Source organism: Scardinius erythrophthalmus (assembly GCF_964197995.2).
Source record: "Scardinius erythrophthalmus genome assembly, chromosome: 5".
NCBI classification, from domain to species: Eukaryota; Metazoa; Chordata; class Actinopteri; order Cypriniformes; family Leuciscidae; genus Scardinius; species Scardinius erythrophthalmus.
In genome coordinates this window covers 49706389-49721388 of record NC_138225.1, presented here as the reverse complement: position 1 = coordinate 49721388, position 15000 = coordinate 49706389, and the positions used below count along the sequence as shown (strand labels likewise).

General features: G+C 38.7%; 1 protein-coding gene across 1 annotated transcript in view; it reads left to right on the top strand.

The window, feature by feature from the left end:
• Positions 1-14158, top strand: part of stip1 (stress-induced phosphoprotein 1) — a 14418-nt gene extending 260 nt beyond the window's left edge. Inside the window, exons 2-14 of the mRNA XM_081366811.1 lie at positions 1994-2203; positions 2329-2470; positions 4373-4514; positions 7788-7953; positions 8055-8181; positions 8930-9032; positions 9215-9335; positions 9444-9540; positions 9661-9785; positions 12482-12518; positions 12604-12707; positions 12812-12984; positions 13304-14158. Of these exons, the coding sequence (XP_081222937.1) occupies positions 1994-2203; positions 2329-2470; positions 4373-4514; positions 7788-7953; positions 8055-8181; positions 8930-9032; positions 9215-9335; positions 9444-9540; positions 9661-9785; positions 12482-12518; positions 12604-12707; positions 12812-12984; positions 13304-13376 (1620 nt within the window). The 3' untranslated portion in view covers positions 13377-14158. The remainder of the gene's footprint in view (positions 1-1993; positions 2204-2328; positions 2471-4372; positions 4515-7787; positions 7954-8054; positions 8182-8929; positions 9033-9214; positions 9336-9443; positions 9541-9660; positions 9786-12481; positions 12519-12603; positions 12708-12811; positions 12985-13303) is intronic.
• Positions 14159-15000: the final 842 nt, after the last annotated feature.

The following is a 15000-nucleotide window of genomic DNA, read 5'->3' as shown; positions in this document are numbered from 1 at the left end:
GTTAGCAGCTGGATGTGTCACGCTGTGCTTTAACCTGCGACCTCTGCGAACGATTCTTCTGCAATGGTTATCTTAAAGAAGTCGATCATTATAAATACAGATCTGTTCTGTGTGAATTATGCGGTTTTATTCATTTGGTCGATTTCCTCCATCAGTTAGCAAGTTAGCATAAGCTCATGTCAGATCTAGAGACTTCTGTGTGTGTGAAGGGCGGAACGACATTTCATTCAGTTAACTTACTCGTGCTAAGACTAAACTGATGGCGTTTCTTATCTTTTCTTTTAAATTATATTAAATGGCATTCCAATCAAAGTTAGAAATATGTATAGCATTGAGAAGTCTCCATAATTCGGCAAACGTTACAATAATGGGACATTTCTAATAGGATTCTATAATAACACTAATTAAAACGAGTTGTTTTTAATGTGCTTAAAGGTACAGTTCACCTCAAAATGAAAATTCTGCTATCGTTTACTCACCCTCAAGTTGTTCGAAACCTGTATGAATTATTTCTTCTGCTGAACACAAAAGAAGATATTTTGAAGAATGTTGGTCACCCATTGACTTTGTAGGTAAAAATAAATACTATTGAAGTCAACGGGAGCTGTCAACTGTCTGGTTATCAACATTCTTTAAATATATATTTTGCGTTCAGCAGAACGAAAAAAACCTCATACAGGTTTGGAACAACTTGAGGGTGAGTATGATGACAATTTTCTTTTTTGGGTTAACTATCCCTTTAAGAATTGTAAAAAACAAGCAAACAAAAAAAAAGTCCTGTTTTCCCATAGGGTCTTTTTTCATTCACTTGGTATTATGCAATTCTTATTGGTCCCTATTAAATAATTTAAGCTAAAAAGAGAGAAGTGTTGCAAAGTGGGAGAATTGCCTCAGCTGTTACTGTCGTTTTATATCAGATTTCAACAACAGATGCTGCACTCCTGAACACACAGAATGTGTCATCTCACACAGTTCACTGTTTCTAAGAGCTTCCATTTAAAACAAAGTAGTTTAGGTCGTTTAAAAACCAACACACTCTTAGGTAGGGTTGCTCCAGCTGTTAACAAGTTCACATTAGAGTCTTAGTAACTACTAGCTAGTTTGTAACTAACTCTGTACTTTATTTGGTTGCACCATTTGTTTTTAAAGTCACCATATCAAACTTGACAATTCTTATTTTATGAAATGTTGCACTATTTACCTGTCACTCACATGAGTTTGACAAATAGCAAATTACATCAATCCAATCAATTCCCGATGGATAAAATCAAGTCCCGCCCTACATTTTTGTCCTCAGGCAATTTCACTCATATACAGACTTTATGCACCAGAGAAACAAGAGCGCAGTTGTCTTTAGAATTTTGTCTTTGAACTTCCGTTTTTGTGGTAGCTTTATATATTTCTATGAGATTGCTGTCAAAGAGTAATTAGCTGGTGAAGTGGATTTAATTGAAGAGTTTACAAAAGTTATCATGAGCATTGCAATGTTTGAAGCGGATGTCATAACAAATGTCAGTAGACTGGGAAGATTTTAAAATGAGTGGTTCATTCATAAATCTGTAAAATCTTACCTTCATGCTGTGGAAATACAAACCCGAAGACTGAACACAAGGAGTGCAGTGCTGAAAAGGGGTGGGGCTACATAAGGTCATTACAATAGTGAATAAAAAACTTCTGTTTCATGCTGACTTTAAGACAGAACAAAGCCAGCAGGTCATAAAGTAATGCATAGTGGCATAACATGTTTACCTTCGATTAATTACCCCAGAATTGTTTTCAGTTTATCCTTGATACTTTTGCCTTGCAGAACTAACATTTAAAATTTTTACATTGAAAAACGTAGTTGCAAATGTTGCAAAATTTAGTATTGCATAAATTGCAACTTGAGCACAGCTGGTGCAGCTTGCATGTTTCTAGTTAAATTAAGTGCTAAATGTCGCTGCTGTTCTTATCCTGACGTATTAAAAAACTTTTTATCCATCCTTGTCCCTAGGTATCACAACTGAAAGATCAAGGTAACAAAGCGCTGAGCGCAGGAAATGTTGAGGAGGCGGTTAAGTGCTACACAGAGGCCCTGGCCTTAGACCCCTCCAATCACGTCCTCTTCAGCAACCGCTCCGCCGCCTATGCCAAGAAGGGTGATTATGACAATGCCCTGAAAGATGCCTGCCAAACCATAAAGATCAAGCCGGACTGGGGCAAGGTGAGTTTTTGTGGGGGGGTTTTTTGGTCTATTTTTCCCTGATATATTGCCATTTCTACTTTAGTTCTCTTCTTCTTCCAGAGCCGTTCTTCATTTTCCATATGCTGTATTCTGTCTTTTTTAAGGGTTACTCGAGAAAAGCTGCTGCTTTGGAGTTTCTTGGGCGACTAGAGGATGCCAAAGCGACCTATCAGGAGGGGTTACGTCAAGAGCCGTCCAATCAGCAGCTCAAGGAGGGACTTCAGAACATGGAAGCACGGTTAGCAGGTAAAGAATGTTTTTATTCTTTTGGCATAATTTTAGAAGAACTGCCAAAAAGAGTTTTTCCTGCATTGAAAATATTTTGCCGGCTGCCAAAATTTATTTGAAAATTTAATGTGATGTTACCACCTGTTCTGCAGGACCGGTACCAAGGGCAGTGCGATTTAATCAAAATTGATTTTCGATTTTGACTTCCAACCATTATGAAAACAAGATAATCAAGTTAAATCGATTATTGTGCCGCTGCCTCATTCCGACCAGCGCACTTTCCTTTCCCTAACACCGGTACGCTTTAGTTCCTCCCTAAAATCATTGTAAAAGTGTTGTAAAATGCAGCAAATTATGGGACGTGTTTGATATTAAACTGTTATTAAAAGAGCATTAAACCGCAAAATAGGCACAGGGTCTAGGTGGCTTTCTGTCTGCATGCTCCAAGTCGAAGCCTAACGCGGATGAGAGATATTGGCTTCGGAAAAATGTCAAAATGCCTTTTTGGGGAGTATTTGCGTAAATACATTGGGTTAAATGTCTTAAAGGAATAGTTCACCCACAAGTTGTTTCAATTTCTTTCTTCTTCTGAACACAAACAATATATTTTGAAGAATGTCAGTAACCAAACAGTTAATGGACCCCATTGACTTCCATATTTTTTGTACAAATTTTTTTTGGTTACCGAATGTCTGGTTACCGACATTCTTCACAATATCTTATTCTTCAAAATAACCTTTGTGTTCAGCAGAAGAAAGAAACTCATACAGGTTTGAAACAACTTGAGGGTGAATAAAGGATGACAGAATTTTTATTTTTAAGTGAACTATTCCTTTAAGTAAGCGTACACAGTTGACTAAAAACGCATTTGTAACAGTATATTGGATCTGTGCATTTAAAGTGACAGCAGCCTAATATACCTGCTGCAGTCTCTCATTAATGATAGTCAAACAACAATTGGCAAAAGAAAATCTCACTTATCTTGACTGAATAACTTAAGTAGCTTTAATGAGGATTAATCTATATTTAATGTGCACAGTGCCATGCAAGACAATGCAGTGTTATTTTGCATTTGATTATTCCATTTTTTGTTGTAGGGTATTACTTATCTGAATAAATACCACTGTTAGTACAACTTCCTGAAAAACTTAAAACACTGTTTGTTTGTTTAATTTGCAATTAGTTTTTGTTTTATTGTATTGCTGACAGTTTACTTGTCTTATGTTAATTATTTTAGGACCTTTTTCTTACATTAGTTAACCTAGTATTAGTTTTTGCTGAAGTATCGATAATTGTGGAATTTCACTGATATTTAAAATGACTCCTACCGTAAAATAAGACTTGATCATACTGGCCACCAAAAAAGTTTATTTTTTTTGTTAAACTCTCTGACCCCCTGAAGGCTGCTGTGTAATTCACACCCTGACTAAGACATATTGGGGGAAGCATTTAAATAACCCTATAAATGCATCTAAAAAACGCAGAATCGAATTAATTGAATCGCATTGAATTTTAAGGTGAATTCTCAAATCGAATCATTCAGAATTTGCAAAAAGCGTTCTCGAATCGAAAACCTATGAATCGCAAATCGATTCACTGTCTACCCAAAGATTCACAGCTCTACTAACTGAATTTTTTATTTTTTTTTTCTTGTTCAAGTCAAAATATTCACTCTCAGTCTGAATAAGCCTTAAAGCACATATACCTTTGAAACTGGTGTACTTTAAGCCTCTTAAGCCTCTTTGGGTAAAAAAAGAAAAGCCTAGTAGGTTTCCACCTCATTTCCACTAGGTCTTTTTTAGTACCTTTTTTTTTTCTAAGATTAAATGGTTATTTGTATTGTGTGTGGTGGAGCATGGCAAGAAACAGATGGATAAATCCTCAGATTTACTGTGACTAATGTTGTCATGTACTTTTCAGAGAAGAAGATGATGAACCCATTTTCCATTCCCAACTTATATGAAAAGCTGGAGGGTGACTCTCGAACCCGAGCGCTGCTGTCCGACCCCAGCTACAGGGAGTTGCTGGAGCAGCTCAGGAACAAGCCCTCAGAGCTTGGCACGTAGGTGCTCTTTGTACCTTTCCGCTGCTCGCTTTCTCTGCGTCTGTCTTAGCAGAATGTGCAGTTATGCCGGGTCCACACCAAAAGATATTTAAAATCTGATACGATTTTCAAAATGTGAGAGACCACAAACATGAGGACCGATAAGCCTAGATTTAACAGTTTTGCTCCAAGAGTGTGTGGTGTGCCGCGATGTGAAGAAGACAACACACCACACTTGAAGAGATTTTCAACCAGAGTCCCCACTGTGAAAATGGGAAATCTCACAAAATTTCTCTCTAGACTTCAGAATAAACATTTCAGACTATAGGCAGGAAGAAATTGCTATGATAGTCTTTGGATTGCTTTTGACTGAACATTGCCACAAATCGACATGCTCCATCTCTGATGTCCATATCCATTTCACACAGCTCCCTTTCTGATTGGGTATCGTTTCGTTCCACCTGACAATCAACAGAGTTTTTCTGATTTTCTGATAGTAAATATTCAACATGTTGAATATTTGCGATTCGAGATCGGGGCGGCTCCAATGTTCTTCCGAGCAGATTCAGTCACTCTTTACACGCATCACACCACAGGAAAATCTGATAAGATAATCTGTAGAACAAATAAAATAATCGGGACTACATTTAGGATTGTTGGAAGGGGAGAAATCGGCCAGAATATCTTGTGGTGTGGCCCCAGCATTATCTGGTCATTATCACAAAATAATGTGCAACGCTAAATAGACATGTGCCGGTATTCGGTAATGCGATAAATCGCGGTAATGAATATGCACGATATTGTTATCGCGGGCACTTCAAAATACCGTGAAAAATAATAGATCAGAATTTAGATTTATAGAATGCACATTAGCTTATTTTCCATCAACCGCTTAAACAAACACTGCGTATGCTGCGCAAAACACGTGCGCACTCTGATGTAAACAATCCCCACATGTACTGTGTGCATGCGGCGCAGTACGCACTCTAGTCTAATGTAATGAATCCTCTCATGGAGAAGAAGCATGGCGGAAAGAGGAACGCTGCCGTCGATTTATCCCCCTTCTAAAAGCAGGGCTGCCAACTCTACGCATTCAGCGTGAGACTCACGCAATCAACACTTTTCACACACTCTCGCGCCACACATCCATTTTCTCACGCACAGAAAAATCACGGAGCAAAGAAGACACTGATACCCGACAGACTAGACAGAGCAGGTTACTTATGATATGAAAAAAAATTCTCAGCTCTCGGGGTCTGTCCATTTTATTACGAAATTCACTAGAAAAAAATATAGAGAGGAATATTTTGCTAAATATGTGCACTATATTACATATTTATTATATTTTTACTTGTCATTACATAATTGTTATTATAATTAGAACCGCATTTTATTTTATTTAATTAGTTATTTTTAACCTTTAATAATACCAGCTGATAGGGCTCTCTGTATGTTTACAGCATTATGTGAGATGTATTTTTTCTTCAGAAAAATTAACACGTAGTCTATCTACTGTAGCCTACCTAATATATCCAAATGAGTCTAAATCAAGATTGAAATCAAATCCCAAGAATTGAATTGAAATCGTGAAAATTGTTAAGCAACAATACAAACAGTAGCCTACCAGTCATTGTACCATGTAATCATTGTAACATGTTGTCACTAAACTTAATACAATTCTGTTTAGTTACCAAATGTTTTGACAATCACAATTACACCTGTTGTGATGCAAGTTGTTGTTTTTTTTGCATCCCCCCAAATCCATCCGTTTCTCTTGTGCAATTAAAATATTGTGATAATACCGTATACTAGGGCTGTAGTACTCGAGTCCGGTCTTGGACTCGAGTCCGCTTTTCTATGGTCTCGGACTTGTCTCGGACTCGCTGGTATTCGGACTCGGACTTGTCTCGGTCTCGGCCACTGGTCTTGCCAAATATGGCTTTTGGTCTCGACCGAGTCCAGGTTTCTTTATGATGTTCCCAGTAATCACACATAGCCTACAGTACGTCGCCGCGATATTAAAACAATATATTATTGGAGGGAAAGTGAAACACTGGCCACCTAATAACTATGGGCATTTCGGCTCTTTTTCGTGAGCCGGCTCGTTTCACTCAGCTCACTGAAAGAGCCGGCTCTTTTGACTTACAAACGGCTCTTTAAAAAATAAATGTTTAAATAAACTCGCTGAAAGTCCACCGCTAGTGCAACGTGAATATTCATATTTTTAATTGACCATAACACCCCGAAAACTAGCCTGCTTGCCTTGCACATCTAATTAATGGGCAAAGTTTTCCGACTTTTTTTCTTACCTTTCTTTCTTTGCCTCCACGTGTGGTAGGCGCAATGATTGGCTGTTTTAAAATATAGCTAATATCGAAACAAAATAACCCAGCTCATAACTTGCAGGTTTGCTTATTGGCTAACTTTTTTCATTTGATTGCTTTAGCCGCCACCCGCCCGAATTTAATTAAAATATTATTTTTCGTCACGTCATCCGCCCGATCCGTGGTTTATCCGCATCTCTTGTGTGTGTGCGTGTGTGTGTGTCTGTGAGTTGTCTCGGTCCTCCCTCATGCAGTTTAATTGTTTGACATCACGTGTATGATTGACAGGAACAGAATGTAAGGCTGATCAGACAGTCGAAACGATGTGTGTGCTCCTTTAGGCCTGTATAATTATAATTTTTTTGTTGTTCTTTGAATTAGTCAATTATTTTAAATAAAATTAAAATTATTCATTATTACATAATGATTTAATTTCTATAGGCTAGCTAGCCTAAATTTTTAGCAGACTTTTTTTCCCTGTCCTGGACTCGGTCTTGACTCGGACTCGAACCTTTTTGGACTCGGTCTTGACTCGGACTCGAACCTCTTTGGACTCGGTCTTGACTTGGACTCGGTCTTGACTTGGACTCGACTAGTCCTGGTCTTGGACTTGTCTTGGACTCGACAAAGGTGGTCTTGACTACAGCCCTACCGTATACCATGATAAAAGCTCAATCAATTAATTGCAGCATGAAAATTTGATACCGGCACATGCCTAACGCTAAACAAAGGTCTCTTGTATAGTGGTTGACCATGTATTGCATTATGGGATACAATATCCCACACACTGACCCCATGTACTGCACATTTTGGCAAATATTAGGTTATCTGGGTATATAGTAAATTGTTATACTCTGTACATGCCGTATTTTCCAATAAATGTGGGTAGTATGCCTTTTCTAGCATATTCTAAGAATTTGTTGTAATCTCTAGTTAACTTTTTTTTTTTTTTTTTTTTTTACTGTAGTAAACTGCAGGACCCTCGTGTGATGACCACTCTCTCAGTGCTGCTGGGGCTGGATCTGTCTGGCATGGATGAAGATGACGAACCGACTCCGCCCCCTCCTCCTAAACCCAAAGAGACAGCTCCGCCCCCTCCTAAAGAGGAAGATCTGCCAGAGAACAAGAGAATGGTACTCTTTGCCAAAGCACATGGTTTGGTGTAGCATCACTGTACATCTAGTGCTCTGACTGAAGTGGCTTAATGCTTGTGTCTGACCCTAACCCTGACCAGGCTGTGAAGGAGAAGGAGCTGGGAAACGCTGCATATAAGAAGAAAGATTTTGATACTGCACTGAAGCACTATGAAGAAGCTGTAAAGCACGATCCCACCAACATGACCTACCTGTCAAACCAAGCAGGTAAGAATTGTACATATTAGATATGTGGTGCAGTGGTTAAAGCTAGGGTGTGCAGTTTAGTAGAGGCTAGCAATACCAAGCTAGCTTTGGATCACATTAAATGATCAAGTAAATCTTTGGCGGGTACAAAGATTCTTTTTGGTAGCCGTCAAAATATTTTTAATGCAGGAACAACCCTGCAACTGAAACTAAATTTAAATGCAATAAAATCTGTAAATTCTCTGTACTTTTGTGAAATCGTGAAATAATGGAAATATGTGAGAATCGTGTAACCAACAGTACATTTTATTTATCTATTATAACTTATGTCGTTTTGGTCTCTTGGCTGTTTCCTTATAATGATCTGGAAATTCTAGTTATGCTCTGTTTTTAATATGATGTCATTACGTTGCTATCTTTCGCTGCTCGTGCAAATTCATTTGAAGAACCAAATTAGCCAGAGATCAGTTATAATGATTATAAGATCTGGCATCTGTATAATCTTTATATATCTCTCCGTATAACCATTTAATCACTTAAAAACAACAGTGAGATGCATAGCACCAAATCAAGAATGCATCCTTTTTGTAAATGCTCATTATTGTGTTTGTCAGCTCTTGCCCTTCCTTGGTTCAAGTGTGCAAATGAATGGTTTGGTGGAGAGTTTATTTTTAAAGTCTTAAATAGGATGAAGCCACCTTAACTACTCTTCACAATCACACAACTGCTGGATGCTTCTGATTCAAATGATTTGTTTTCACTCTCTCAGCTGTACATTTTGAAAAGGGGGATTTTGATAAGTGCCGAGAGCTTTGTGAGAAGGCCATTGAGGTGGGCAGAGAGAACCGAGAAGACTACAGACAGGTTGCCAAGTAAGTTCGTTTTCTGTACTAGAACAAAACTGAAAAATAAATGTTAATTTAAATGAGATTATGGTCTAATGCTGTAGTTGATTTCCATTAGAAGTGTAAACGCTTTACACGTCAACTTTAAACTTTCACCTTTGGTTGCTTTACAGTATGTACAAAATCTCTTTCTTCCTGTCCTTTTTCAGGGCATATGCCAGGATTGGTAACTCCTATTTTAAGCAGGAGAAGTACAAAGAGGCGATTCAGTTCTTTAACAAGAGTCTGACAGAGCACCGCACACCTGACGTCCTCAAGAAATGCCAACAGGTCATTGTGATTTGTTGAAAAATCCAGATATGCTAATATATTGTTCCTGTTAGACTGTGGTGTCCTGGTCATAATTCACCTCTAAATTAAAGTGATGAAATCTTGCAGGCGGAGAAGTTTTTGAAGGATCTGGAGAAGCAGGCCTACATCAATACAGATTTGGCTCTGGAAGAGAAAAACCAAGGCAATGATGCCTTCCAGAAAGGTGTGTATATGAACCAAATCCACATTGCTGTAACCTCACACAGGAGATTCTGATTTTGAAAATAAGATATGTATAGTAATTGTTAAGATTCGAATTGTTCTGTTTGTGTGTATTTTGAAGGTGACTATCCTTTAGCCATGAAACATTACTCTGAGGCCATCAAGAGAAACCCTTATGATGCAAAACTCTTCAGCAACAGAGCTGCCTGCTACACCAAACTACTGGAGTTCCAGCTGGCTCTTAAGGTACAATCACACCTCAGGGCTCCAGGCTAACATTTAAGAGCAGTGGCACCGGTGCCATTAACTTCTACAGATGATGGCACCAGCACCTGATTTAGTAGCACCGCACATAGTATCAATAATATTACATGTTTTGTCTCTTAGAAACATTTGACAGTAGCTTTAGTTGACTGTAGCTTGAGCTAGTTGGGATGCAGATATAAATTTATTTTCATTAACGAAAATAGTCTGTAAAAAAACTATTTTTTATAAGGTAAAATTTTAATATTTTTTAACTCTACTCTTATTAAAATAAAACCATTGGTCTCATAAATTTGTAGATCATGATAACTACAGTTAAAACCACGCTTAGCACCACATTTCAATGGTAGAAAACAGGTGTAACGATATTCAAACCGAACCGAAAAACCACGGTAAGTATCGCAATACTCTCATCACGGTGTACCGAACGCGCCCCCTGCTTCCCGCCAGGCCCTAGCCCATTGTTGAGGGTGACCTTGCTTTACCTTATGTCACAAAACTAATTTTTCTTTCTTGACATTTGATTAAATGATAATTAGGGGTGTAACCGTACATGTATTCGTTGAATTTTCTTGTGTCCTATCTGTACATTTGTCTATAAGACAAATACAGCACTGTAGCCTAACTTCCATTAACCACCACCAATAATTGCAATAAGCTATGCGCTTTGAAAAATTACACTGTTTCTTATCGAAAGTAACAAAGTATGTCCATTTTATCACGAAATTCAAACAATAAATGCTGTTTTGACTCTTTAATGTGGCGTGACAGATTGCTGTTTAGGCGCCTAAGTTTAAAGGAACACTCCACCGTTTTTTGAAATAGGGCTTATTCACCTTCTTTCCTACATTTAGATAGGTGGGCAAATGCATTTTTGTCTCAGGGCATGCATTGTTTTAGTTTGACAGGGTCGGCGCTAGCTTAGCTTAGCACAATGAATGGATTCCTTTGTTGCCAGCTAGCATGTCCTGAGTAAAAGTAATATAACAAATAAAAAACCCCACCTAATTACTTCTTGTGGCCTGCGTATTCACAACGAGTACAAATAGCGACGCAGATTAACACTAGGCGATTTCCTAGGCAGATATTGACTTATATATTAAGGACTATATTAGGGGGAAGCACAGGCGAAGCACTGCTACTTGGGCGTGATATCTCTGCGCCCCAAGTAGCAGTGCTTCGCCTGTGCTTCCCCCTAATATAGTCCCAAGTCAATATCTGCATAGGAAATCGCCTAGTGTTAATATGCATCGCTATTTGTACTCGTTGTGAATACGCAGGCCACAAGAAGTAATTAGGTGGGGTTTTTTTTTTTATATTACTTTTACTCAGGACATGCTAGCTGGCAACAAAGGATTCCATTCATTATGCTAAGCTAAGCTAGCGCCAACCCTGTCAAACTAAAACAATGCATGCACTGAGACAAAAATGCATTTGCCCACCTATCTAAATGTAGGAAAGAAGGTGAATAAGCCCTATTTCAAAAAACGGTGGAGTGTTCCTTTAAGCAGCGCGAGTGAATGCGTTCATCTCTTCCTAATAAACATGAATGAACTGAAGGTATGTTGAAAGATACAGTACAACTTAGTCAAACGTGATCTATCTCGTGTAAATGCTCTATCAGTGTTTCAGCGGCGGAAAGACATTAGTTAAACAGCTCTCTAGAGACAGCTTTCACTAAATATATGCACTATATTAGCTTATATATTCATTTATATTTTACTTAACCTGTTAGTGATGTCTTGATTATTTAATGCATGTTTAAAATATCTGTCATGAAAATGACAGCCAGTGTGTAAATGATTATATTTCAACAACAAATTGGAAGCCTTACTAGCCAGACCCTGAGACCTTGGGTCTGGGAACACGCCATTGTCAGGGCTCAATCCGAGGGCGGGATAAACGGCTGTCTTTCAAATTCCCTCTGCACACAATAGGATAGCGCTACAACCAACCAGAGCATTTTCCCACCAGCGGAGCTAGTTGATAGATTAAACGTTTGCCGTATCCGGTTGGCAAAACTCCGAACACATCTTCCTGTTTTAAGAATGACTTCAGTGCCGTTCTTTGTTCTTTTCTCAAAGAAAAGCTTAACTCCAAGAGTCGCGGCCAAAGCCGATTGGAAAGACCGCTGTTCGCCGGCAGCAGCAGCTCTTCTTTGTTTTCAAGTAGCAGGGGATTCACGCGGAACCGTCACAACTCTGCCGTCATTGTTAAGCCCGCCCACCGACTCTATACACAATGTGATTGGCCTGACTAGAGTTTGGTTTTTCCAGCTCACAAGCCAATGGAGAGTTTCTAGACGACACTGGCTACAAAATAAAATTTGCTGCCGCTAGGGTGCGTCTAGATTTCTAGGCTAACAAATTGGAGTAAAAACATAAATAGCAACTGAATTCAGGCTAATAGTTTGGGCTCTGTTGTTAACCTTAAATATTATAGTAATGTGCAAGTAAGGGCTCTCTATATAGTTAACAGCATTAGCAGAGATTAAAATTAATTATCCGTAAGAAACCTTTAATTTTTTTATTACAAAGACAGAGACACAATTTGTTCAGTAAACCACTGTTTAATAAAAAAAAAATGTTTTGTTTAGTTTTCTACATGAGATCATCGACTAGTAGTTAACTATTTTACCATTCTGTCTCTTAACCATCAACTCTTGGTCTGTTTATCAGGACTGTGAGGAGTGCATCAAACTGGACCCTAACTTCAGTAAGTGCTATACATTTTTTGCTTTACTACGCTGTGACTAAGTTATTTTCTGCAAAAACTTTACACTATCCACTTTCACTTTTAGTTAAGGGTTACACACGCAAGGGAGCAGCACTGGAGGCTATGAAGGACTTCTCTAAAGCAATGGATGTGTACCAGAAAGCTCTAGATCTCGATTCCAACTCAAAGGTATGGCAAAACTAATGCATCTCTGAGATGTTTAGGAGTATTGTGCTGGTGAAGATGGCCCTACACTGCTAACATCATATTTCTCTATTTCTCTGTCACTACAGGAGGCCACAGAGGGTCTGCAACGCTGTATGATGAGCCATGCAACACGTAACGACAGTCCAGAAGATGTGAAGCGAAGGGCCATGTCCGACCCAGAGGTGCAGCAGATCATGAGTGATCCTGCCATGCGCATGATCTTAGAGCAGATGCAGAAAGACCCACAGGCCCTCAGCGAGTAAGAACAGCAAAAAATGTTTATCTTGAATCTAGGAAACTTTGCTTGTTACTGATTTAGATCTTTTTTGGGCTGTAAATTTAAATGTAGAACTGTAACAATACTACCATAATTTTGCTATTATTTACCAAAGTATGCAACATGAAAAGTAATCCAGCATTTTACTTTTACTTTTCTCAAAACTGAATTCATGAGAATTTCAAATGCAAAAAATCTTAATGTTCTTGAATTTGTGGAATTTGCACAAATATAATTTAAATGATTTTTTGTACAAATTTTTTAAATCCTATTTCTTCTGCAATTTCTTCTGTCCATCCAGTCATCTAAAGAACCCCGTCATCGCTCAGAAAATTCAGAAACTGATAGATGTTGGGCTAATAGCTATTCGGTGATCCAAGGAAACCAGAAGAAAACCAGGACATTTTTCATCTACAGAACAACAACAACAGAAGAATACGATGGATGGCGGCATTCCAAATTATTTACTTCATCAAATTTAACAGGCACCCTTACCCTTCTCCTCCCAATCGTCCCAATAGGAATGTATTTTTTTTAAAAGCCTTAATTGGATTGAAAATGCAACGGTCTTTCCTCTGCACTACATTCAGTAGTGTCAGTTGTACAGGTCTTGGTTTTCAGGCATTACAGTGTTACAGAACGAAAAGATCTAGCCAGAGTGTTAAAAGAGTGATTTGAGCCTTCATATTAAAAGCATTTATTTTTTACTTCTCAATATTTGCCATTGTTTTTTTTTTTTGGTTTTGATTATAATTTCGTAATGCTTAAATGCAGATATGTCATTCTGAATCTGTCCTCTTTATGATTTTTGTACATGTTTTTTCCCCCTGCTTTGGAGGAGAAGAGGGGAGGGGAGCGATATGACATTAGCTTGCCATCAGTGATTAATTTACACATAGTAGGTCTATTAGAAATCTGTCTGTCTCTGAATCTGAATGCTTCGCTATTACTGTATTATATAATGCACTTCTATTTGTGGGGGAGAGGTTCACAGTTCAGAGGGCTTGTTCAAGCTAAATCGCCTCCCACCTGTTTCGCTTCAGTTCATACTTTGCGATCGATTAACTGACTGTGATTTCAGCATCACCATATTGAAATGCAACATCAGTTTAATAAAGTTCTGGATCCATGAAGTTGTGTGATGTTTGTGTAACTCAACATGCATTCAATGTGTTTATTTGGAATGGTACACTACCATATTTCTTCCACTATTTTTGTAGAATGCATATTATTGTGTGTAGTATTTGAACAAAGTACACACATGAGGCCACAACGGCCACACATTTACATGGCCATCCGTCCATGTTATGTAGGAAAATGGGAATGAAAACGGGACTCATCGGACTAGGTGACCATCTTCCACTGCTCCAGTTCCGACGCTCATGTGACCATTGTAGCCGCTTTCAATGGTGGACCGGGGTCATCATAGGCACTCTTGATAGGCTACGCAGCAGAGTACGCTACACTATATGTTGTGACACGTTCCTCCCATGCATATTTAAAATGTTGTATGATTTGTGCCCCAGTAGACCTTCTGTTGGCTTGGACCAGACGGGATATCTTTTTGTTGCCCTCGTGCATTGATGAGCCTTGGTCGCCCAACACCCTATCGCCAGTTTGGGGTTTGTCCGTCCTCGGACCACGGTTGGTAAATTCTCACCACTGCTGACTGGAAGCAACCCACAACCCTTGCCATTTCAGAGATACTCTGATCCAGTCACCTTGCCATAATTTGGTCCTTGTCAAAGTCGCTCAGATCTTTATTCCTGCCCATTCCTCCAATTGTTTGCTCATCATTTAATCTACGCAGACCTTAATATATGGCCTTGTTAGAACCGGTGACTGGCCATCATGTTTTGGCTCATCAGTATATGTTGGGAATGCCAGGATGACCTGTGAAACAATACAGTGTGAACAGTATATAAACAGAACACAATGTTTGGAGTGCCATATCACACAATATGTGTTCAATGTGAACCGACTGAACAAGAAGCAATA